The following is a 27,067-nucleotide window of genomic DNA, read 5'->3' as shown; positions in this document are numbered from 1 at the left end:
ATCATTATTGCTTGACACGTTTTCACTCTGCAGGAACATGCTACCTAGAGAAACATAAGCTTGGATGACAGGAGGACTGAAGGCAGACACAGTATATATTTGAACTCCACATGGGGCAGCAGGTATCATCTGGCCGATTCAAGCTCATGCTGACTGGTTGGCGATGTTATTAATCCACTGAGACACTACAGAAAACTAGCGCGATAGTTCAAAACTCACACTGTAACTGAAGTGAAGGTGCAGCCCTGCTGCTTATCTAAACATATTAAGGCTAAATATATGGAAGCTTTTAGAGAAGGAAGATAATGTTTTGGAGGATGCACGGCTCCGAGTCCGTATGGGAGTTGCCGCAATGAGACAAGACTGTAACTACCAATTGGATACCACGAAATTGGGGAGAAAAAGGGGTAACAAAATAAATAAATTCTAAATATATTTTAGATTTTAGATTCTTCAAAGTAGGCACCCTTTGCCTTGATGACAGATTTGAACACTCTTGGCATTCTCTCAACCAGCTTCCCGAGGTAGTCACCCGGAATGCATTTCAATTAACAGATGTGCCTTGTTAAAAGTTCATTTGTGGAATGTCCTTCCTTCTAGCTAGCTAGCTAACTTCACACACTATTTAGCTACGTTAATTAAATGTCATCAGCTAGCTAACTTCCTATTAGCTAGCTATCATTATGTAATCATTGTAAATGCATTTGTAGATAACAGTCATGGAAGAGGGTGAAATTGCATCTCCAGCTGTCAGTGAAGAGTGTCGGCTACTAGATAGGGCAGGTAATTTTGTAGCAGGACATTATGAAAGAAGACAGAGAGATAATAGCAACATACTATTCAGTGCTGTCTAATTTGAGTATAATGAAGCCTGTTTCTTTGTGATGTTTTCTGTCCTCAGATATGGAAAACTGTTTGCAGATGAAGAGAGAGGTCCCAATTATGTCCCAAGAGACTAGGGGTATATCTTATATGCCATGGGTTATATGTGCAGGTCTACCTATGTCAGTAAATGTTGTAAACAAAAATACAGTTAAACATCACACACAGTGGGACCTCCAGAGTGGCGCAGCAGTCTAAGGCACTGCATCGCTGTGCTACAGGTGTCACTACAGACATGGGTTTGATCCCGGGCTCTATCACAACTGGCCGTGATCGAGAGTCCCATAGGGCGGCGCACATTTGGCCCAGCATCCTCACGGGTTAGGGGAAGGTTTTGCCGGGGGGGCTTTACATCGTGCTCTAGCGACTCCTTGTGGTGGGCAGGGTGCCTGCAGGCTGACCTCGGTCATCAGGTGAACGGTGTTTCCTCCTACACATTGGTGCTGGTGGCTTCTAGGGTTAAGCAGGTGGGTGTTAAGAAGCGTGGTTTGGCGGGTCATGTATCGGAGGACGCATGACTCGACCTTCGCTTCCCGAGCCCGTTGGGGAGTTGAGACAAGATCGAAATTGTGGGTAAAATACAAAAAATACAAATCAAAAATCACTCACAGTGTATAAACCTAGTACAATTGGAGCAGGTCTGCTGGGTGTGCAGGGTTCTGTTTCAACCAAGCAATAACACGCCTGATTCAACTTATCACATTCTAATGAGTTGATAATCAAATGTGTGATGGAATAGAAGTCTGCTCACCCAGTAGATCAGGGATCAGTGGAGCAAGATTGGCAACCACTGGTATGGAGTTGTTTTTTTAAACTTGAAATTATGCTTTTGTGATCATGGCCTACTTGTTACTACTCAATTATCTAGTGTTGCTTAAACTAAGATGTCTACTCTTTACATACAAGTTAGCTTATTTGTACATTTTGAAGTGATGAAGTGTTGATTCCTGGAAGTGAAGTGTTTACACTTGTTTTAATTATTAAAACTATCATTCAAAATGAACTAGTGTCAATGTTGATTGATCACATATTACAATCCTGCAATAAAGGGGGAGGTGTTATGTCTGTAATGTGTCTGTGTTTCTGTGTTGTATTCTCAAGTATATATATTGTTGTCTAGTTGTAAGATCTTCAATCGGTTTAATCTGATTGTCACTCTCTCTCAGTATCAGTGTTTTGAATACATTTTCGCCAATGTAGTCATAGGCCTAGAATAAGATGGCGTTACTTGCCTTATGAGCATCTGTCATCTAAAGCAGAGAATAGCTAAACTCACATATTGTTTACATGTTGAGCGATATGTTCTCAATTTAAAATGATGCCAGTAGTGTTACAGTTTGAGGCAAACCTCAATGTATCACTGGCCCTGGATAAGCTAGTGACTTGGCAAACATTTTAGGTCAATAAATCAAATCAAATGTTATTGGTCACATATTTAGCAGATGTTATTGCGGGTGTAGTGACATGCGTGTGTTCCTAGCTCCAACATGCAGTAACATCTAACAATTCACAACAATACACATAAATCTAAAAGTTAAATCATGGAATTAAGAAATCTATAAATATTAGGACGAGCAATGTTGGAGTGGCATTGAGTAAAATACAGTAGAATAGAATACAGTATTTACATATGAGATGAATAAGCAGTATCTAAACATTATTAAAGTGTTCCATTACTAAAGGGACCAGTGATTTCATGTCTATGTATACAGGGCAGCAGCCTCTAAGGTGCAGGGTTGAGTAACCAGGTGGTAGCCGGCAATTGATGGCTATTTAACAGTCTGATGGCCTTTAGAAAGAAGCTGTTTTTCAGTCTCTCGGTCCCAGCTTTGATGCACCTGTACTGACCTCGCCTTCTGGATGATAGCGGGGTGAACATGCCGTGGCTCAGGTGGTTGATGTCCTTGATGATCTTTTTGGCCTTCCTGTGACATTGGGTGCTGTAGGTGACCTGGAGGGCAGTCAATGTGCCCCCGGTGATGCGTTGGGCAGACCACACCACCCTTTGGAAAGCGTTTTTTACATTTTTAAATCTTATATGATTATTTTAAATATTTTACATGTGATTAGGCCACGGAGAGGGCCAGAGATAATTACAGACACCTGTGATAATCTGAAGTACCCAAAAGGGCCACTAGACGTCTTGTGATAAATTACATAAAATCGTTGAAAGTTACCAAATTTCAATAGTTTACAGGTAAACTTTGAACGTTTCCAGTAACAAACCCTCCCGTTGCAACTCTACTTCTGAGTCTACACGCACTCACCAAATATACTTCCAAATATAAACCTCTCCCACTCACCTGCTGTCTCAATCTGACCTGTTCTCCCCCACTCGCATACTCTCACCTGTATGTCTTCCATTCCAAATATCCTGATCCTCTCCCACACACAGGTGGTAGCTAGTCTCTTTAATTGAGGCTCCAATTTATTTAGTCTCGCAGTTATAATTAAGCAGGCTAATTGATGTACACACTCGCCTGTACCTTTGCTTCACAGAGAGTAAAGCTTTCAGAGTCTATTATGACATTAAAAAAACCCTAGAGTCGATTGACGCCTTCCGCATCTGAGCTGGAAAGTGGCAGAGAAATCCCAAAAATTGGAATTCTCGCAAAAACGACTGTAGCGTCTGAGCTACAAACTAATATGAGTTAAATATAGGACATACACTTCAAAACATTATTCCTTATGATACATTTTGTAACTGTCTTTTTTGCCATTTATGAATGTGTTATTCAATGTGTTTTAATGGGCTATAGTAGTAAAGGACAAATGCATGTTTCAATATACATAAAGGGGTCCTAAAATTCAAAATTCAATCGCTAAATGATCCATGGTATGACCATATTAAAACAATTCCATATGTCAGCTTAGTAGAATCGCATCGGTGAGAGCAGTTCATTATGAAAATATTATGAAAATATGAAAATATATAATGAAGATGAAAATTATGAAAATATATAATGAAGATGCTGAATCCTCACTGCAGGAACAATAGGTAGTGGAGAAAAAGCCTCATTCTGGTCCAAAATATGATAAATTAAAACTAATGGAAGGTTATAAAATCTAATGTCATGATACTTATATGGTAATGATACCTATATGGTAATATTCAGGATATCGATATAGAACCACTGATTTGATTAGTGTTGACAATGGAGTAGTTAACTGCTGCTTTCTGTGTAGCAAACCCCATGTTTAACACCTGCTTCATTCTTCAATCATATCTGTAGGTCTATTCATGGTCGCCTGACTTTGTTGTCACGCCCTGACCTTAGAGAGCCATTTCATTTCTCTATTTGGTTAGGTCAGGGTGTGATGTGGGGTGGGCATTCTATGTTTTGTTTTCTATGTTTCTTTATTTCAATGTTTTGGCCGGTTGTGGTTCTCAATCAGAGGCAGCTGTCTATCGTTGTCTCTGATTGGGAATCATACTTAGGAAGTGTAAGGTCCTGGGTGTCGTGAGGGTGAAATCAGGCGCAGGAAAGCAGAGTTCAATAAAGAGCACCACCCAAACGGGAAGGTAGGAGTCGTGACAGGAAGCCCTTTTTCCCTCCTTCAGTGTGGGTAGTTCACTTTGTTAGAGGCATCATTGCCCTGTTAAGCTTCACGGTTGTTTTCTTGTTTTGTTGGCAACATTTATCTGAAATAAAAGGAATATGTACGCTCACCACGTTGCACCTTGGTCCACTTCTTGCGATGCCCGTGACATTTGTATAAAAGTGGGGCGCACAATCTGGCTGGGGTCTGGAGTTCTGCCCCTGAAAACTGTAGTATTTTTAAAACCATTTTCCTGCAATTCTATATTACTTCTCAACAGGGAATCCATGTTTTCTTGACAGAACACAACTTTTTTCTCATGTTTCTGCCACAATAAACTAAATTGAAATAGTAAATTTAGTTTTTGCTACAATAAATTAAATTGAAAAGGTGGACTAGACTTGTTTTTATGACTTGATTACTAATCTACTGCCTTCCCTGACAATCCCACCCACAGTGATTGAAGCGTCGGTTTATTATCTATGCATAGTCACTTTGCCTTTACCTACATGTACAAATGATCTTGATGAACCTGTACCCACGCACATTGTCTCAGTACCGGTGCCCCCTGTATATAACCTCATTATTGTATTCTGTTACTTCTTATCAAATTACACATTGGTTTCCTTACCCTAAGTTTCCACAGCAACAGAGAGAATAAAATACATCATTTGAAGAACAAACATCATTGTGGCAATGCATATCTTGCAGTAAAACTGTAAACATGAAAATCATGAAGTGACTCTGAAGAGAAGCCAAGTTTAATGTTATAAAAGGTTATCTTGCTTAGAAAATAGTTCTGATCATATGGGCCTAGACAATATCCAAAACAACTAGCAACTGAATTCATCCTTCAGTAACTTTAATTGCATAGTCATGTAATTGCAATCCCACAACTCATTTTACAAATCTGGGAATATTCAATAATTTATCAGTATATTATGGATGGAATTAAAGCATTAGAATGTACCAGTGGACACCAAAACAGAGCTCATTCTGCATTGTTTTCTGCATGCTGGAACTCCCTGACTGGCAAATGTCTCTGTTTGGCTGGCTACTCCATGTACTTACGAAAAACACTGCGTACTCGCACACACAGAAACACACACACACACAGAAACACACACACACACAGAAACACACACACACACACACACACACACACACACACACACACACACACACACACACACACACACACACACACACACACACACACACACACACACACACACACACACACACACACACACACACACACACACACACACACACACCTAATATATTTCATGGCATGGAGAGTAGAAGCTTGTGAGTATAATCTCTTATTAAAGATAATACTTTTAAAAAATTAACTTACTCTCCCACTCACATGCTCTCTCAAACTGACCTGCTGTCTCAAACTGACCTGCTCTCTCAAACTGACCTGCTGTCTCAAACTGACCTGCTGTCTCAAACTGACCTGCTCTCTCAAACTGACGTGCTGTCTCAAACTGACCTGCTGTCTCAAACTGACCTGCTCTCTCAAACTGACCTGCTGTCTCAAACTGACCTGCTGTCTCAAACTGACCTGCTCTCTCAAACTGACCTGCTGTCTCAAACTGACCTGCTGTCTCAAACTGACCTGCTCTCTCAAACTGACCTGCTGTCTCAAACTGACCTGCTGTCTCAAACTGACCTGCTGTCTCAAACTGACCTGTTCTCTCCCACTCACTTGCTCTCACCTGTATGTCTTCCAGCTCAAATATCCTGATCCTCTCCCACACACAGGTGGTAGCTAGTCTCTTTAATTGAGGCTCCAATTCAGTTATAATTATGCAGGCTGATTGATACTCTAGCATGATGAACAGCTGAAGAGAATAGGGCCACATTAGTAGGATCTGTGACTTATTAATTTTCCCAGGCCAATCATACTCCTAGAAAACTTTACCAGAACAGTACCAGAACATCTCCTCTATCTCCTCCAACTCATGTTGTGCCATCCCTCATTTGTCCAGCCTGTGGCATCTGTAGCTGTCTGCTCTGTGGTTTCACATAGGTCTGCATTCTGTGGGCATCTGTAAGCTACTGTGCAGTAACAAAACGCACCCATACTGTTCGAGGAAATGGCAGATTTCACAATGCGTTCGGGAGAAATCATAGTCCCTTTGCCACGTTTCCACCACTCACCTGTGGAGGGAGAGTATTTTTATCAGACTGTCATTAGTGCCTTTGTAATGGCTGACCGCATACACAAATCACGTTAGTGTATGTGTGTGTGGAGGGGGGAGAGGGCAGCAATGCCTTCAGTTACACTACATCATACCAAGTTTCCTGTAAATCAGATTTGCATTTGGCTAATGAAGCGTAAAGTCACATATGGCGTAGGGACTAAAGAGGAAGGAAATGTTCTCATTCGGTACATTAAGAACACAAGCAGGAACAGATCATGTGGACAGATGCAAACAGGCAAGCACGCACACGAACACGCACACGAACACGCACGCACAAACACACACACGCACAAACACACACACGCACACGCACGCACGCACACACACACACACACACACAAACATACACACGCACACGCACACGCACACACACACGCACGCACAAACACACACACGCACGCACGCACACACAAACACACACGCACGCACGCACACACACACACACACAAACACACACACGCACACGCACACACAAACACACACACACGCACACACAAACACACACACACACGCACGCACGGACACACACACACACGCACACGCACACGCACAAACAAACACGCACACAAACACGCACACGCACACGCACGCACGGACACACACACACACGCACACGCACACAGAAACACAAACACACACACGCACGCACGGACACACACACACACGCACACGCACACACAAACACACGCACACACACGCACGCACGGACACACACACACGCACACACGCACACACACGCACACGCACACACGCACACCATTACAGATGTATTCTGGGTCTGTGGTCTGTCAAGACATCTATTCAACAAACCTCCTCACACATTACCCTTTCCCACCTTCATCCGTCCACTAAAATACAATCATTCTTATTAGATCAACAATGGTGACCCTTGGAATTTTTGTAACAGATCATTTAAATGTGATTAAGTGGTCCTATGGTCATGTCTGACTGAAGCCCTGTGTCATGTCTGACTCATGCAGAGCAGGAGTACTGAGAGAATGTGGGTGAGGGCTCTTACATGCAATCATATTTTCATTACCAGCGAGTCACATGGGAGAGATTGTAACGAGTGTGCCAGGCAGAAGCATACGGCTGGCTCGCTTTGAAAACATGCAGGCTATGTGGGATGGACAACCTGAATCCATCATGCATGTATCTTCACCCCTCTTTTCAACACAGACGCTGTAATGAAGTGAAAACACAAAGAACATTCTGTGTTTGTAATGCATGATGTATGACTGATACGAGTTTCCTATTGGTTCATACAGAGAGAAGGCCAATCGATACGTGGTTTCCTTTTGTAAGGATACGGAGTTGTTTTGTTGAGTGTCAAGTGTGAAGTGTTTCCAATTGGTTTCATACAGAGAAAGGGCCAATCGATATGGGTTTCATTTTTGTATGAAGACTGGAAAGTTGTTGTTCAGTCTCCAGGATAGAGGCAGCGTGGGTAAAGAACACACGCCGTATATCAAAAGGAACCCAACGGGGAGACACAGCTAGGCAGATGGCACAGTACATCTCGGTCCCGGCAGTAAAAGGAAGACAAACTCGGATAAAAAAATAAAGCCATCACGCACCGCAATGTGCTGACGTGAGGGGGATCTGGGTTGCGTGTGTGTTTGTGAATGGGTTGTGTGTACAGTATGTGAGCGTACATACTCAACGCCTGCTCGGCAAATGAAACTTTGTATGAACATTGAGATCAGTGCACCCCTTGGCTCACGTCGAGCCTCTGCCTATGAATATCAATTTCTGATTGCTATGAATATCAATTTATAACTGCCTTCATTGCTAGGTTGCTAGCCCCGACACCACACCTGTCACAAAGCAAAGCGCCTTTTTGTTTGTGTCAGCATTTATACCAAAGAGTGCTTTCTTGCTCCGCTGCTCAAAAACAGAGCGGCTCCTTCACCCCAGAGGCTAACTTTTCCTCAAGGACAAGGAGAGTGTGTTCTCTGAGAAATATTAAAAAGGTGAACACAGTGAATGCAGGCGATAGCAAAGCAGCCCGGGGCAATGGAGCCGTAAACTCCTACTTAACACAGCATATACTATATGGAGCGCACCAGCTATTGCCCTGTACACCCTCTGAGATAACGAGAGGTTGTGTGTGACTACAGGCTCATCTCCTCCACAGCGCATACACACACACACACACACACACACACACACACACACACACACACACACACACACACACACACACACACACACACACACACACACACACACACACACACACACACACACACACACACACACACACACACACACACACACACACACACACACACACACACACGCTAATATGAACTATTAATCAGTAAAATCATTGATATTGCTGCATGTTTTTGTTTTCTTCAGTGTAGTAGGACAATTCAATTACCATAATGAGGCTATATGCAAGGAGTACCAGCACTGAGTCAATGTGCAGGAGTACGGGTTAGTTGAGGTAATTGAGGTAATATGTACAGTACATGTATGCACGCAGGGGTAAAAGTGACTAGGCAATCAGGATAGATATTAAACAGAGTAGCAGCAGCGTACAGTATGTGAAGAGTGAAAGAATGTGGACGTGTGTCTATCCGTGTGTGTGTGTGTGTGTGTTTATGAAAGTAGTGAGTGTGTGTAGTGTTTATATGCATGTGAGTGTGTGTGGTGTCAATATGTATGTGAGTGTGTGAGTGTACACTACCTTTCAAAAGTTTGGGATCACTTAGAAATGTCCTTGTTTTTGAAATTGATCAGAAATACAGTGTATACATTGATAAATTAATTTTGTAAATGGCTATTGTAGCTGGAAACGCCTGATTTTTTAAATGGAATATCTACATAGGCATACAGAGGCCCATTATCAGAAACCATCACTCCTGTGTTCTAATGGCACGTTGTGTTAATTATGTTGTGCTAATTAAAGAAGCAATAAAACTGGCCTTCTTTAGACTAGTTGAGTATCTGGAGCATCAGCATTTGTGGGTTCAATTACAGGCTCAAGATGGCCTGAAACAAAGAAATTTATTCTGAAACTCGTCAGTCTATTCTTGTTCTGAGAAATGAAGGCTATTCCATGTGAGAAATTGCCAAGAAACTGAAGATCTCGTACAATGCTGTGTACTACTCCCTTCACAGAACAGCACAAACAGGTTCTAACCAGAATAGACAGAGGAGTGGAGGCCATGGTGCACAGCTGAGCAAGAGGACACGTACATTAGAATGTATAGTTTGAGAAACAGACACCTCACAAGTTCTCAAACGGTAGCTTCATTTAAATAGTACCCGCACAACACCTGTCTCAACATCAACAGTGGGAAGGTGACTCCGGGATGCTGAGCTGTAGTCAATGAACAGCATTCTCACGTAGGTGTTGTCCAGGTGAGAAAGGGCAGTGTGGAGTGCAATAGAGATTGTGCCATCTGTGGATCTGTTGGGGCGGTATGCAAATTGGAGTGGGTCCAGGAAGTCTGGGAAGATTGTGTTGATGTGAGCCATGACCAGCCTTTCAAAGAACTTCATGTCTACAGATGTGAATGCTATGAGGCGATAGTCATTTAGACAGGTTACCTTGGCATTCTTGGGCGCAGGAACTATGGTGGTCTGCTTTAAACATAGGTATTACAGGCAGGTTAACTTGGCATTTTGGGGCACATGGACTATGGTGGTCTGCTTTAAACATAGATATTACAGACTGAGTCAGGGAGAGGTTGAGAATGTCAGTGAAGACACTTGCCAGCTGGTAAGCGCATGTATTAAAGCGTTGCATTAAGGCCTGCAGTGTGAACAAGGCTTAAGTTGCAGCCATTATCACCATGGGATCTGGAGACAGCCAATCATGTTTATTTTCCCCAGCAATCTCCACTGAAAACCACAGGCTACAAAAATTGTCTCTCTCTCTCCTCTGCCATGTAGAGTACTGTGCAATATTCCATATGTAAGATTTTCACATCTCCCCCAGGAGAAGGTAATGGTTTGATCCTGTTGCTTTCTACCTGGTTTAAATTGAGTTCTGTTCAGTTGGTGGGGGGATTGGATCGTTTACCATCTCCCACTGGGAGAATATGCTACGGAGAGCTACCTAGAATATCAATGTAAGCCTACTGTAATACCTGACACAAGTAGGTGAAAAGAACTATCAACCATTTGTATGTCATCAGTTCTCTTATCACTCAACAGTACTGTAACTACTCTGCACTGTAGGGTTAAAACTGACACCAACCTTGCTTTGCGGGCGTCTCTCCATAAATCCTCTATTTGCGTCTAATCGTCCAGGAGGACTAATACAGATACCATAGCATACAGTATTGTGGATAATACAGCCTTGTGGATAGGTGGCAGTGATGACGCACAGAGCCCAGCTCTCACAGTGTGCTCTCATTATGTGCCGTGACTCCAGGTCTTCAATATTACCCTACAATAATACACTCTATGGGCCCATCTGCTACACACTAGCACAGGCTATTTAAAGAATGAGAGAGAGAGAGAGAGAGAGAGAGAGAGAGAGAGAGAGAGAGAGAGAGAGAGAGAGAGAGAGAGAGAGAGAGAGAGAGAGAGAGAGAGAGAGAGAGAGAGAGAGAGAGAGAGAGAGAGAGAGAGAGAGAGAGAGAGAGAGAGAGAGAGAGAGTACAGAAAGAGAAGACGGAGAGGGAGAAGAGAGATTGTACAGAAAGAGGAGACGGAGAGGGAGAAGAGAGTGGGAGAGAGAGATGGAAAACTGACAAGTAACAGAGAGTGTGAAAGACATGTACAGGCATTGAAATATGGTGAGAAACTGAAACAGAGGAAGATTTCTACTAGAGGTAAAACTGCTAAACATTATTTCTTATTTAATGTTTATTGAACAAGAGAGGTGCTCTCGTACCTACCAACATGACCAATTAACCTTGCATGAATGTGAACTTCATAGGATTTGAGGTCATACCCAGTTGAAAGGGACACAGGCCATTAAGCAGACCATTAACCAACATTTGCATTATACTTATAGTACAGATGTTTGTGTCTTATTTAGGTCATCGCTTGTGGAAATCATTATGCAAAAAGTATTGAATTCTTCACCACACTTTGGAAAAGATTCCATGTTCCAATTCCATGGCTTTATACTGTAAATACCAAGTAGGCACTATCTACTTTGAATATCCAAAGGACGTAGATAACGCAACAGTGTCCACCATGCATTTCACAGCTGTGAAGTATAAAACCACATAAAGGGGCAGGTTGAGAGACTTACTGTATGTAATTCATTAAAGTACTTTGTAGCTCACGGATCGATCAGAATGCCCACTGAGATATGTAAACTCCATTACTTACAGTACTGATACCACAGCCACCTGGATTATCCAGAGAGTATAGCCATTGGCTGGCCCATATAGATATAATTACTAGAATGGGAAAAGCCCCTCAAACCATGGCAAGTTGAACAATGACTTGAATGGGGATGGTGTTTTAAATCATTTTTATGGGCTTGCCCCCCTTGCCATACATAAGAGACTCATAGATCCTCCACTGCAGTAGCAATACCAACATGTTTATAATGGATTCTCAAGCTTTCAACTACGTTTGAACAACATTGCATCCCCACTTAGAATACAATGCTAGTCTGGACTCCATGTGAGGATGCAGTGAAGCATAACCGGAGAGTGATCCGATCATCTTGGTCAGATAAAAAGTGACATATTGTCATACATACCTTAACCCAACACCCAGAACATCAGCAAGGGATACAGATCTCTTGGCGTAACGGATAAGGTGTTGGCTTGTCAATCGTTGGACCTAAAATGTGCTGCAATATCAATAGCAGGTGTACGTACATACGGATCAATAGCAGGTGTACGTACATACGGATCAATAGCAGGTGTACGTACATAAGGATCAATAGCAGGTGTACGTACATACGGATCAATAGCAGGTGTACGTACATACGGATCAATAGCAGGTGTACGTACATACAGATCAATAGCAGGTGTACGTACATACGGATCAATAGCAGGTGTACGTACATACGGATCAATAGCAGGTACATACGGATCAATAGCGGATCAATAGCAGGTGTACGTACATACGGCCGTGCCAAGTCCTACCTTCTGCCTGATCTCTTCCTCCATGGAGACCGGTGATCCCAGCTCGGCCACCTTCTTGATGCCCTCGCTGGCGTAGCCACCATACTCCCACAGCACGTAGTTCTTAGAGTGGGACGCTCCGATGATGGCCGACCAGTGGTTAGCACGCCCTGGTGAGGTTAAGAAACAAAACAACACCAGAATGATCATAATCTCGTACTATTCAGGAGGCAGGCTGGCCAAACATTTGTGCCAGTGACAGGTTTGCACCTATTCCCATTCTGCAACGCATAATATATATTGGTAAAAGGTATGTGTATAGAAAGTGAACAACTCTAATTAAGATAAGATTAATGTAAGGTTACGGAATGTTCTGTTTATTATACACTTTGAAAATTACAGATAATGATTCATATAGAAGTAATGTACATGTCAGATCGTGACACAGTAATTATAGTACTAATATAATAATAATATATGCCATTTAGCAGACACTTTTATCCAAAGCGACTTACAGTCATGTGTGCATACATTCTACGTATGGGTGGTCCCGGGGATCGAACCCACTACCCAGGCGTTACAAGCGCCATGCTCTACCAACTGAGCTACAGTATTACAGGTTTTTTTTACATCAGAGGCTCAGTACCTTATTCTCAGTAAATCTCTGTAGACATTTACGCTCGATTTCAATGAACAAGTAGAACTTAATAACATGCTACTGAAGGTTACCACTGGAATATTTTAAACACTACTAACGAAAGGGAGATTACGTGCACCTGCATGTTAAACTAAGCTTAATTGCAATGAAAAAAACACAAGGATAAACCATCAGATCAGTTGATCTCTTGTTACCGTGTCAAGAGATTATGATACCAGACAGCTGGTCTAGATTCTCTACTTCTGCCCCCAATGAAATACTGACCAGTAGCATCGGAAAACCGGATGATGAATGTAAAAAAAATACTTATTTGAGTACAAGAATTGTATGCTAGACCATCAACATTAGTTTTCATTAAAAGTACATGTCGGTAAACAGAAGACTGTAGATTTGCAGTGGCAAACGACAAAATATTTTATTTTGTTTGTATAGAATTATTGTCAAATAGATAAATCGTCCTTAGTCTGATCATAAAGTAGGACTAAGTTGTTCTGATGACAATACCAACCAGGGGGTGAAATACTCTGATAACCTTGACATCTACGTTAGGGGATTGTAAATCGATGACCAATGTGGGTTACAATTGAGATCAGTTGTGCGGGTGACTTTAGTGTGTACTGATGGTTTAACGAGAGATCAGATGGCAATAATCCGGTTGCTTTCGATGGTTGCAATTGGCCCATACAGTCTATTGCAATGTTCAGAGAGACACAATGATGAGCTGTTCAAGGCTATAAACAAGTAGGAAAACGTATATCCGGAGGATGCTTTTCTGGTTAACGGTGGTTTTAATTCCGTGTCATTAAGACAAGTCTCCTTCGCCACTAGAGGCGATAAAGTCCTAGACCACTGTTATTCTACCCACAAGCAAGCATACAAGGCCCTGTCTCATCTGCCATTCGGCAAATCAGATCACGACTCCGTACACCTGCTTCATGTTTACAAGCAGAAGCTCAAACACGAAGTACCCGTTGAGAAATGGTAACCAGAATCAGATCAGAATCAGGACTGCTTTGTTTGCGCTGATTGGAATATGTTTCGAGACTCCGCCGATAAAAATAAACGAGCTAACTACCTCCGTCACCAGCTTCATTAGGAAATGCATTTGCGACTTTGTCCCCACACTGAAGGTTCGATGCTTCCCCAATCAAAAGCCTTGGATTAACACTGAGGTTGGCGCTAAACTAGAGGTCAGGGCTACCGCACACAGGGCTATCGCTCCCGAGTGGCGCAGCGTTCTAAGGCACTGTGTCTCAGTTCTAGATGCATCACTACAGACCCTGGTTCGATTCCAGGCTGTATCACAACCAGCCATGATTGGGAGTCCCATAGGGCGGTGCACAATTGGCCCAGCGTTGTCCGGGTTAGGGTTTGGCCGGGGTAGGCCATCATTGTAAATAAGAATGTGTTCTTAACTGACTAGTTAATTATAGGTTAAATAAATATAAATACATATCGCAGACAAACCTGAGGCTACAGCTGAGGGCCGGAACAAATATGAGAAATCCCACTATGATCTCCGCAGCGTAATCAAACAAGCAAAAGGACATTATAGGAATATGGTGGAATCATATTATACAGGCTCCGATGCCCGCCGCATGTGGCAGAGGCTACAGTCCGTTACGGATTACAAAGGAAGACCAAACCGTGATCTGCGAAACAATGCCTCTCTACCGGACAAACTCCATGCATTTTATGCAGGCTTTGTCAATAACAATATTGTGCCGGGTGTGAGTGACACCACTATTGCTCTCCGAGGCCGATGTGAGTAAGGTCTTTCATCAGCTCAACACCCGCAAGGCCATGGAGCCTGACGGTATTCCATGGCATGTTCTAAGAGCATGCGAAGAACAGCTGGCAGGCATATTCAGGGTAATTTTCAACCTCTCCTTGTCCCAGTCTGTAATCCCCACATGTTTTAAGATGACCACAATCATTCCTGTTCACAAGAACTCTAAGGCTTCAAGCCACAATGTCTACCACCCTGTAGTACTCACAATTGTAATCATGAGGTGCTTTGAGAGACTGGTTATGGCACACATTAACTCCACCATCCCAGACACCCCAGACCCACTTCAAATTGCATACTGCCCCAACAGACCAATAGACAACGCAATCTCAATTGCAATCCCCACTGCCCTCACCCACCTAGATAAGAGGAATACCTATGTGTGAATGCTGTTCATTGACTACAGCTCAGCATTCAACACCATTGTCCCCTCCAAGTTCGTCACCAAGTTTAGGACCCTGGGACTGAACACCTCCCCATGCAAGTGGCTCCTGGACTTCCTGACGGTCTGACCTGAGGAGGCGAAGGTAGGCAAACATCACATCTAGGGGTTGAGAGCTTCATGTTCCTTGGTGTCCACATTACTAAGAACTTAAAATGGTCCACACATAACTCAGGAGGTTAAAAATGTTTTGCATGTACCCTCAATTCCTCCAAAACGTATACAGCTGTACCATTGAGAGCATCTTGACTGACTGCATCACTGCTTGGTATGGCAATAGCACTGCCCTCGAGCGCATGGTGCTACAGTGGGTGGTGCGGACAGCCCAGTACATCATTGGGGCCGAGCTCCCTGCCATACAGGACCTCTATATTAGGAGGTGTGAAAGGAAGGCCTGAAAAATTGTTAATGACTCCTACCAGTCAAGCCATAAACTGTTATTTCTGCTTCCGCACGGCAAGCAGTGGCAGTGCATCAAGTCTGACACCAACAGGTTCCTGAACAGCATCTATCCCCAAGCCTGCTAAATAGCTAACTAAATAGCTAACTAAATAGCTAACTAAATGGCTACACGGACTCTCTGAGTTGACCCTTATTTTTGCACTGTCTCTATGCACCCTCACAGCACCCTCACAGCACCCTCCCTACACACTCACACACACTGACACTCCAACACACACAAACGCTCACTTTATCATTTGCTCACACGCATATAATATGCACATACATTTATACTGACTCTACATACACGCACGCACACACGCACACCCACTCACATACAATCACCATATACACTGCTGCTACTCTGTTTATCATATATCCTGATGCCTGGTCACCTTATCTCTATACATATCTACCTGAATCACTCCAGTATCCCTGCACATTGTAGATATGGTACTGGAACTGACCCTGTATATAGTGTTCTTCTTATTTCTTATTTTTTATTTCTTATGTGTTGTTGTTATACCTTATGTTATTTTTAGTGTTACATTGTTATTGATTACTACATTGTTGAGTTTAGAACTTGCAAGAAAGGCCTTTTGCTGTACTTGTTCACGTGACATTAAAAACTTGAAATAGCACACTGAGTTTCCAACTATGAAGTCAAACTTCGGTCTCCTGATGCAATCTATTGTTCTCTCTTCACTTCCCAAGGTCAAAGACCTCCGAGTGGATAATTATCTTCTTTATTGCTACAAAATAAACTCATATCCCACCTCCTCTCCTCCTCATCCCTCTCTCCTCTCTTCATCAGAGCAACTCACACATATTATCGGAAAGTCTTTGTTCAGCAAAGCTAGGCACTCTATCTGACCACTCAAATCCTCCTTTCTCATTTCCTTTTGCAATTTATAACACTCCTCTGGCGTGATGGGGTGTACACACACACACACACACACACACACACACACACACACACACACACACACACACACACACACACACACACACACACACACACACACACACACACACACACACACACACACACACACACACACACACACACACAGACACACAAATAGGGGAAGCGGTCACCACAAGCTCAGTAAGGTTAATCCCTCTATATCCGTCAGAACTGTATCCAATCGCAGTCATATACTCTGATGTTCCACAGCCTATTTTCATACTCTCTGCAAAACTTCTTCCATCTCTTTCTCTTTCTCTCAGTCTTGCTGAATTGAGCGACGTGATTGCTGATATTGCTCATATTTCAGCTTTGTGTGAGTCTGGTAGAAATACTATTGAGAACCCATATCCACTGAAGACATGAAATGACACTTAGCTGTGAATCCCTGGATGTAACATCAGATCCATCCAAACCACGGGGCAATTCTCTGGTACACTTAGCCACCTGAGTACCAGTCATGGCTATCTTGGCTGGGCTCTCTCTACCCGTCTTTCTCCTGAGTCTGTCTGAATGGGTTCAGATAACCAGGAAACCTGCTGGCTATCTCCACTCTCCACAGATAATGGTTGAATAGCTTCTCAGCGATGTATTACTTATTATAAACTGGGTTGTTCGAGCCCTGAATGCTGATTGGCTGACATCCATGCTATATCAGACCGTATACCATGGGTATGACAAAATAGGTATTTTTACTGCTCTAATTACATTGGAAACCAGTTTATAATAGCAATAAGGCACCTCAGGAGTTTGTGATATATGGCCAATATACCACCTTTAAGGGCTGTTCCCAGGCACTCCACGTTGTGTTGTGCTTATTAGACATATACCACACCTCCTCGGCCCTTATTGTTTAACTATAATCACACAGAGAGGGAAATAAAGCTGTGCATGTGACGATGGCGGGAGCGAGGAGAATAAAAAACCTGCTAGCCTGTTTTAGAGTAACCTTCAACATCAGAATGTATGTCATCGGCCCTTCACGTGTGCCTCCCTTCAGCTTGAAGGACGAATGTACGCCTTGTAAAAATAGCAGCCTGACTTGAAATTGTGCTGTATCTTCTTCTCTCTCTCCCTCTCTCTTTCTTCTCTCTCTCTCACTCCTTCTGCTAGCAATGAAGAAGCAGACACTCACAGACCATCATGACTGTGGATAGTGTGTGAAAACTGTTGCTAAAACCTCTTTTAGCAATGGTTCTATCTGTGTTTGATTGACAGTTGTTATATAAAAACACAGGCACATTAACAAATAATTACCGGATACTAATGATGCTTGGGGAGGAAGTTGTAGATGGTGATCTCCTGTATGTATGACAACCAGGGATGGTTACCGTGGCTATGACTTTGTGGTGGTGAGGAGAACTCAATTATAAAAACCACAAAACCAATAATGGATTTCCAAAGACACAGAGTGGAAACGCATGCATGAACACACACACACACACAGAGACACACACACAGAGACACACACACAGAGACACACACACACACACACACACACACACACACACACACACACACACACACACACACACACACACACACACACACACACACACACACACACACACACACACACACACACACACACACACACACACACACACACACACACACACACACACACACACACACACAAAATGTAACAGAGACAGACATGCACAAAAACAGAAAGACACACAGAAAGACACACACACTCCTGTCTCTCCTAAGCCAATAAATTAGGGTGTTGCTCGATCTGTAGGTTTATCTCACTCCATGCTAATCATTATATTGATCTGGGCTGTGTGTGATAGAGAGAGAGGAGTGTCTTAGAAGGAGGGGAGAGCCCAGTAATCCCCATTTCAATTCACACCCTGCCTGCCTGCTGGGCAGTCAGGCTCAAGGTTATACAGTGTAGCACCACAGACCGAGGCCCAGGGCCAAGCTGGGGGAGGAACGAGACAGGGGCCTGGGGAGAGAGTATCCTGGGGTGGCCATGGAGGTTGTAGTATCCTTGGAAGACTGTGATGCTGGGTACTTGAGCAGTAGGGCAATTTTATTAGTAAAGGGGTTATTTTAACGCAATGGAGGCATCAACTAGGGTAGCCGTGGGGTGATTTCAGGGATTAATCCTTTCAGGGATTAAATGGGGTATGTACCTTGTTAATTTGGAAGTTATTATGGGGTACTTACGAGGGTAGTCTTTGGGGTGCACCTTCTCTGACCAGTTGCCGTGGAAGGTGACTCTGTACTTGGCTGTTCCACAGGCACAGCAATCCAGCAAAGGCTTCTCTGTGGTCTCCCCATACAATGACTCTGAGAAGAGAAAGAGAGTGAGAGTGAAAGAGAGAGGGGGGGGGGTTAAAGGAGGAGAGAGAGTTTGACAGCAGAGAGAGGTATAGGGTTGTTATAGGTAGGGGACAGAGGAGGGGAGAGGAGATGGGCTTATTTACTGTTGTTTGAAGCAAAAGAATTAGGGGAAATTTGATATATTAGGCTTTCATATTGAGCTGTCTTTTGAAAATAAATACATGCTACAGAGTTGCTATGAGAAGGTCACTGAGTTGAGAAATATGAGAAGTGCAGTTGTCTTAAATGTCCAATTCCTTCCACAACTGTGTGGTTAGCTCAGATGGAGAGGAGAGGATGAATATAGGGTCCTGATTTTGCCTGGTTATTTACATGATGATGTGGTGAAGAGATAGAGGGAGGGAGGGAGGGAGGGAGGGAGGGAGGGAGGGAGGGAGGGAGGGAGGGAGGGAGGGAGGGAGGGAGGGAGGGAGGGAGGGAGGGAGGGAGGGAGGGAGGGAGGGAGGGAGGGAGGGAGGGAGGGAGGGAGGGAGGGAAGAGGAAGGGTGAGAAAGGAGAGAGGGGGGAGGGGTGAGGGAGGGATTTAGGGAAGAGGAGGAAGGGAGGAGGGATGGGTGGAGAGGGATTTGAGGGATGGAGGGATGGAGGGAGCGAGGGAGGTGTTCTTTTGATCAGTCTCCGTAAATTCTCTATCCAATGTCATGCACAGATTGGGAGATACAGCACAAGTGTAAAGATCCTGACCCAGTAAGGGAAGAGAGAGTAAGACAGGAGATGCTGAGATATAGTAAGGGAGAAGGAGGAGCAGTGGAAGATATGTAGCGCCCTTTACTACGTCTCAGTAATGGAGGACATACCTTTCTCACACATCCTCTTGGTGAGAGAGCCTTCATCCTGGAAGTAGATGATCCTCTTCTGGACAATGCTGGCCCTGCAGAGAAAGAAGGAGGAGGGAAGGAGGTGAGAGGAGAAGAGGAAGTTTCAGGTTAAGAGAAAGGAGATAGAAAGGTTGGAAAGAGAAAGCAGATGAAAAAAGTGAAAAGATGGGGGTAAAGTAGAGATGAGGGTTGGAAGAGAGAGGGAATGAACAGAGGAGAAAAGACAAGAAAGGATGAGAGTAGTACAAGGCAGGAGATCAGGTGGAATTAGGGAGGAAAGAAGCCGGAGATGAGGGAGAAGGGAGAGAAAGAAGCCGGAGATGAGGGAGAAGGGAGAGAAAGAAGCCGGAGATGAGGGAGAAGGGAGAGAAAGAAGCCGGAGATGAGGGAGAAGGGAGAGAAAGAAGCCGGAGATGAGGGAGAAGGGAGAGAAAGAAGCCGGAGATGAGGGAGAAGGGAGAGAAAGAAGAGAACAGAGTTAAATACTAATTTCAGCACAGGGAGTAACTGGGGAGCATTTGGAGTAATGTTGAACTCGGGTTGAATGTCTGAAAGAATAAATCCTGGGGAGGAAGTGTTCTTGTGCATCCAGACAGGCCTCCCAACAGTTCTGAGATCAGCTACTAGAGCAGGTTCTGTGTCATTTATCAACATTTTTATCCAGACAGGATTCCAGACAGGTCTGAGATCAGCTAATAAAGCAGGACCGGTGTTATTCATCAACATTCTAATGTGTTTCCAGACAGGTCTGATATCAGCTGCTAAAGCAGGTCTGTGTTATTCAGCAACATGTTAATGTGCTTCCAGACAGGTCTGAGATCAGCTACTAGAGCATACAGGAGATCTGAATCACAGGGACTCTCAGACTGGAGGGATTTGCTAGCAGAAAGGGTTTATTAACATAAAGACGTGTATTTAGCAGGAGAGAGATGAGGTTGGAAATGAGATTGAAAACCTACAGAGAAAGAGGAAAAGGAGAGAAAAAAGTCTGAACGTAAGCTTCCCTTTTGAGAAACGATCAAGAGTGAGCAAGCACACACACTCAGGCAAGAGGAACTACAGCATGTCAGAGATAAGACTGAGTGACAGGCCAAAAGTTATGTTTCCCAGAGCTAAAGTCCTGCTCCTGGTCCTGGCAGAGAGACTGTTCTGATAGAGCTGTCTGGGGGCAGAGCCACAGTGTGCTGGGTGGACACAGGTCTTAGTGGGGCCTTGACATGCAAATCAGACACAAACAAACCCATTCAAGGGCCAGAAGGGGGCCCGCGTGCGGGCCAGAAACGGTCGCAAGCAAATTACTTTCATGGCCCAACAGCTGTCAGAAACAAACTCCATTCAGGTGCCGTACATTACATCAGACTTGGCTACCCACAACAGGCTGCAGGTTTCCATGGTGATAGTGGGCAGAGGGTAGCAGAAGGGTGTAGGTTCCAGGCTCTGGATTGTCTGAGTCCTGGGTCTAGTCCAGGTGGATCATGTCCAGCTGGACTGTTTATGGAGCAGGAGTCCAAGCTGAGCCAAGCCCACTGCTGTCGCTGTCCTCTCCCACAGTCACAAAAATAAAAAAAAAGAGAGAGAGAGAGAGAGAGAGAGAGAGAGAGAGAGAGAGAGAGAGAGAGAGAGAGAGAGAGAGAGAGAGAGAGAGAGAGAGAGAGAGAGAGAGAGAGAGAGAGAGAGAGAGAGAGAGTGAGAGAGAGAGAAAGAGAAAGAGAGAGAGAAAGAGAGAGAGAAAGAGAGAGAGAAAGAGAGAGAGAGAGAGAGAAAGAGAAAGAGAGAGAGAAAGAGAGAGAGAAAGAGAAAGAGAGAGAGAAAGAGGAGAGAGAAAAAAGAGAGAGAGAGAGAGAAAAAAAGAGAGAGAGAGAGAGAGAGAGAGAGAGAGAGAGAGAGAGAGAGAGAGAGAGAGAGAGAGAGGACGTAGATGTAAAAGAGGAAAGGTAGAAAGACAGAGAGATGTACTATATGCTCATCTCAGGAAGCTATGGTAGTGAGGAGAAAGGGCACAACTAAAGAGAAATACAAGACAAGGACAAATAAGACAAAATCATTAATTTCACCTTATCCTTGAAGGACACACTCCAGATGAGCTGCTTTGAAACAATGCATTATCTCTCAATTCTGATGGGATCCCAACCTATTCCCCAAGCAAACCTCCTACCACTAGAGCATCCCGAGTGGCACAGGGGTCTAAGGCACTGCGTCGCAGTGCTAGAGGCATCACTACAGACACGGGTTCGGTCCCGGGCTGCTTTGAAGCCGGCCACGACCCGGAGACCCATGGGGCGGGGCACATTTTGCCCAGCGTCGTCCGGGTTAGGGGTGCGTTTGGCCGGCCGGGATGTCCTTGTCACTTAGTGCTCTAGCGACTCTTTGTGGCGTGCCGGGAGCATGCACGTTGACTTTGGTAGCCAGTTGTATGGTGTTTCCTCTGACACATTAGTGTGGCTGGCTTACAGGTTCAGCGAGCAGTGTGTTAAGAAGCAGTGCGGCTTGGCATGGCTGTGTTTCGGAGGACGCATGGCTCTCGACCTTTGCCTCTCCTGAGTCCGTATGGCAGTTGCAGCGATGGGACAAGTATGTAACTACCAATTAGATGTCACAAAAAATGTTTTTTTTTTAAATGATAAATAAACCTACCACTCTCCTGTCTGTTTCTCCTGCCTCTCTCCAGAGCAGGCTATCAGGGGGATTATGTTTGAGGAGGCTGTGACAGGCAGGCCGGACAGAGAAGGGACAGTATCTCTACAATGACGGAGTGACAGCTATATGCCCCTATTAACATAACACAACACTCTCTTCATCTCTCTTTTTCTCACCCTCTCTCTTGCTTTGTTTTCTTTTAGCAATTTTTACTCTCCAAGGCACACAGCAAGACAGAGACAGAGACAGAGAGGAAAGAGAAGAGAGAGAGAGGAAAGAGAAGAGAGAGAGAGAGAGAGAGAGAGAGAGAGAGAGAGAGAGAGAGAGAGAGAGAGAGAGACAGAGAGAAATAAGAAGAGAAGAAAATAAAGCATAAACACAACAGATCCCATCCATAAACAAGGTATGGGTTTGGAAGGGGATAGTAGCAGGACATGAATAAACCTGTCTGAGGGGTGTACCTAGAAGTACAGAGGTGATAGGAGTACCCCACCCCAGGCGCTCCTAAACACACCGCCACCATATCTCTAATTGTTCACACTTTAATTCAATCTCACCCCAATTTCAGATATCTCTCCCTGAGTGAGCCGCTCACAAACTGCCTCACTAGCTGCCCACTTTCTGGGGCCGGCCAGGCAATCAGGCACAGTAATGCTTATTTAACAACCAATTTCAATTCTATCAATGAGACGCTATTAAAGCCAGACTCACTTTCCTGGCTCCAAGCCGCCGATGGTTATCGCCTCAAAAGCGCTCTGGTGTTAGGGTGGGTATGAGGGTGTGTGTGTGTGTGCATGTGTGTGCGTATGTGTGGCCAGGTGAGAGAGGGATAAATAGACATAGCTCTTTGTTTACAGTTTGTTCCTTTGGGAAAGCACATGCTGTACCAGTTTCATTGAACCATTCCTACTCATCTCACATGTAATAACTGCAGAGTTGGACTGCCATTCCCTCTGGGAAGGCTTTTTAATCTACCTGTTCATGTTATTATATTCCTGGAGATTTCAACTAGGTTTTGACACTATCACGTTCGGACTGTCAAAACTGTACTACACTTTATGTCATGTGAACCTGAAAAAAAGAATGACTTTTTCTGTGTAAATTAACAAAAATATAAAGATTCTACATGGGAGTGCGGTCCAGAAATCAGACAAATGTCTGTTCCTTTTTGACCCCCATAATCATGGTGAGCCAGATCAAACCACCACACTCACTGTTTCCAGCCTCCAGGAGACAGCAGCTACGCCTCAATTACAGCTAACCGTCGGGGAGGAGAGGCCGTCATACCACAGCCTCTCTAGCCACAGCACTAGAGGAGCTCTCAAAAACTCTGACGGTGCTCTGAACTAATCACTTTCCACACAGACAAACTGAGCGATGATGACATTATACACAGTAATACACACAGTACACAACTACACATGTTGTATTACGTTGTATTACACACACTCATACAAACGCACATGCACACGTACATGTAAACACACACAAACGCACACACAGGCACCAGACACATGCACAGTCTGTTATTCCATAATAGTTATTGCCAGAGGTGTCTGAGCTAACCAGGTTATTTTACAGGTAGGCAGACAGGCAGGCTTAGTGTTGAAATGAAAAACAAACATTCCTCTGCTCGTATCAATAATGATGGAACAAATACAATTGTAGCTGGGATAAGGTGGGCAGACCCTCCCCCAAACTGTCAGTGCCAGTCACGTCCATTGTTTATGGGGTTGTCATGGTAATAGAAGAGGGGGAATATATCTAATGGAGAGAGCCCCAATTTCTTTCTCTGGTGATGATATCTCTGGGGAGATACCTCCCACTGGACTGTGATTTATGGCCAGCTAGTTCAGGCTAGGTTGGTTGTTTTGTGCAGCTCCCCATTACCCCGTGCAGTGTAACATTAAATCGCCTGTTGGCATGAACCGTATTTCCCTGTCCGTCCATTAGTTATTTAAGCTAGTAAAGTCACTAGATCGGGAAACCCGTAAACGCCACACTGTCATCAACCATTTTGGATTCAATGCTGCCTGCGTGTGCGTGTGCGTGTGCGTGTGCGTGTGCGTGTGCGTGTGTCTGTCTGTCTGTCTGTCTGTCTGTCTGTCTGTCTGTCTGTCTGTCTGTCTGTCTGTCTGTCTGTCTGTCTGTCTGTCTGTCTGTCTGTCTGTCTGTCTGTCTGTCTGTCTGTCTGTCTGTCTGTCTGTCTGTCTGTCTGTCTGTCTGTCTGTCTGTCTGTCTGTCTGTCTGTCTGTGTCAGCGATATACAACAGCTTCTCAATAATAATCTGTCAGTGTGATGTTTAGGGGTGCACCTAGCCCACTTCACTGACAAAACTTTAATAAGAGTAATCACCCAGTAATTCAACTTCCCAGTTTCATAAAAACACTTCCTTTTCAGCTATGGACTTCTCCTCGCCTGGTGTCATCACTCTACAGTGAAAAACACGCTTCCCCACTGAACGTACCTTCGTATCACATCCCCACTCCATAACGTCCACAAGTGACTATATCTCACTCTCTCCTCATCTCACATGCTGCCTCTCTCTTTCCATTCTGTCCATTCATCTCTTCTATACTGATCACTCTTCCTCTTGTATTGTCTCTCTCCCTCTTTCTCTGACTCTGTCCCCCACTCTCTGTCCCACCTCCTTTCTCCCAATAGATATAAGATAGCTGAGAGGTAAAGTAGGGGAAGATGCCTGCCTGCCTGATTAGAGTGCTGTGGGAACACAACTACACCCTGGTTGAGAAAGGCAGAAAGAGTGAAGAGGAAAAGGAGGGGGGAAGGAATGAAAATGGTGTGTAGTAGAGAGAGAATCCACCAGGAGAGAGAAGAGGGTGTGTAGTAGAGAGAGAATCCACCAGGAGAGAGAAGAGGGTGTGTAGTAGAGAGAGAATCTGCCAGGAGAGAGAAGAGTGAGAGTAGTAGAGAGAGAAACCACCAGGAGAGAGAAGAGTGAGAGTAGTAGAGAGAGAAACCGCCAGGAGAGAGAAGAATGAGTGAGAGTAGAGAGAGAAACCGCCAGGAGAGAGAAGAGTGAGTGAGAGTAGAGAGAGAATCCTCCAGGAGAGAGAAGAGTGAATGAGAGTAGAGAGAGAAACCGACAGGAGAGAGAAGAGTGAGAGTAGAGAGAGAATCCACCAGGAGAGAGAAGAGTGAGTGAGAGTAGAGAGAGAATCCGCCAGGAGAGAGAAGAGTGAGTGAGAGTAGAGAGAGAATCCTCCAGGAGAGAAAAGAGTGAGTGAGAGTAGAAAGAGAAACTGACAGGAGAGTGAGTGAGAGTAGAGAGAAACCGACAGGAGAGAGAAGAGTGAGTGAGAGTAGAGAGAGAAACCGACAGGAGAGAGAAGAGTGAGTGATAGTAGAGAGAGAAACTGACAGGAGAGAGACGAGTGAGTGAGTGTAGAGAGAGAAACCGACAGGAGAGAGAAGAGTGAGTGAGAGTAAAGAGAGAGAATCCGCCAGGAGAGAGAAGAGTGAGAGTAGAGAGAGAATCCGCCAGGAGAGAGAAGAGTGAGTGAGTGTAGAGAGATAAACCGCCAGGAGAGAGAAGAGTGAGTGAGAGTAGAGAGAGAAACTGACAGGAGAGAGGAGAGTGAGTGAGAGTAGAGAGAGAGAATCCGCCAGGAGAGAGAAGAGTGAGAGTAGAGAGAGAATCCGCCAGGAGAGAGAAGAGTGAGTGAGTGTAGAGAGAGAAACCGCCAGGAGAGAGAAGAGTGCGTGAGAGTAGAGAGAGAAACCGACAGGAGAGAGAAGAGTGAGTGAGAGTAGAGAGAGAAACCGACAGGAGAGAGAAGAGTGAGTGAGAGTAGAGAGAGAAACCGACAGGAGAGAGAAGAGTGAGAGTAGAGAGAGAAACCGACAGGAGAGAGAAGAGTGAGTGAGAGTAGAGAGAGAGAGAAACCGACAGGAGAGAGAAGAGTGCGTGATAGTAGAGAGAGAGAGAAACCGACAGGAGAGAGAAGAGTGAGTGATAGTAGAGAGAGAGAGAAACCGACAGCAGAGAGAAGAGTGAGTGAGAGTAGAGAGAGAAACCGACAGGAGAGAGAAGAGTGAGTGAGAGTAGAGAGAAACCGACAGGAGAGAGAAGAGTGAGAGTAGAGAGAGAATCCACCAGGAGAGAGAAGAGTGAGTGAGAGTAGAGAGAGAATCCGCCAGGAGAGAGAAGAGTGAGTGAGAGTAGAGAGAGAATCCTCCAGGAGAGAAAAGAGTGAGTGAGAGTAGAGAGAGAAACTGACAGGAGAGAGGAGAGTGAGTGAGTGTAGAGAGAAACC

General features: G+C 44.4%; 1 protein-coding gene across 2 annotated transcripts in view; it reads right to left on the bottom strand.

The window, feature by feature from the left end:
• The window catches only part of LOC124033674 (spondin-1-like), a 133,375-nt gene that overhangs the window by 85,571 nt on the left and 20,737 nt on the right, over positions 1–27,067 (bottom strand). For both annotated transcript variants that reach the window (XM_046345842.1, XM_046345843.1), the window contains exons 4-6: positions 20,132–20,205; positions 19,158–19,280; positions 12,707–12,855 (exon numbers count right to left, since the gene is read on the bottom strand). In XM_046345842.1, coding sequence (XP_046201798.1) covers positions 12,707–12,855; positions 19,158–19,280; positions 20,132–20,205 — 346 coding nt within the window. The remainder of the gene's footprint in view (positions 1–12,706; positions 12,856–19,157; positions 19,281–20,131; positions 20,206–27,067) is intronic.

The sequence above is a fragment of the Oncorhynchus gorbuscha genome, linkage group LG04, assembly GCF_021184085.1.
Source record: "Oncorhynchus gorbuscha isolate QuinsamMale2020 ecotype Even-year linkage group LG04, OgorEven_v1.0, whole genome shotgun sequence".
Classification (NCBI taxonomy): Eukaryota; Metazoa; Chordata; class Actinopteri; order Salmoniformes; family Salmonidae; genus Oncorhynchus; species Oncorhynchus gorbuscha.
Note: the sequence above shows the minus strand (reverse complement) of the source record. Positions and strands in the feature narration are given on the sequence as shown.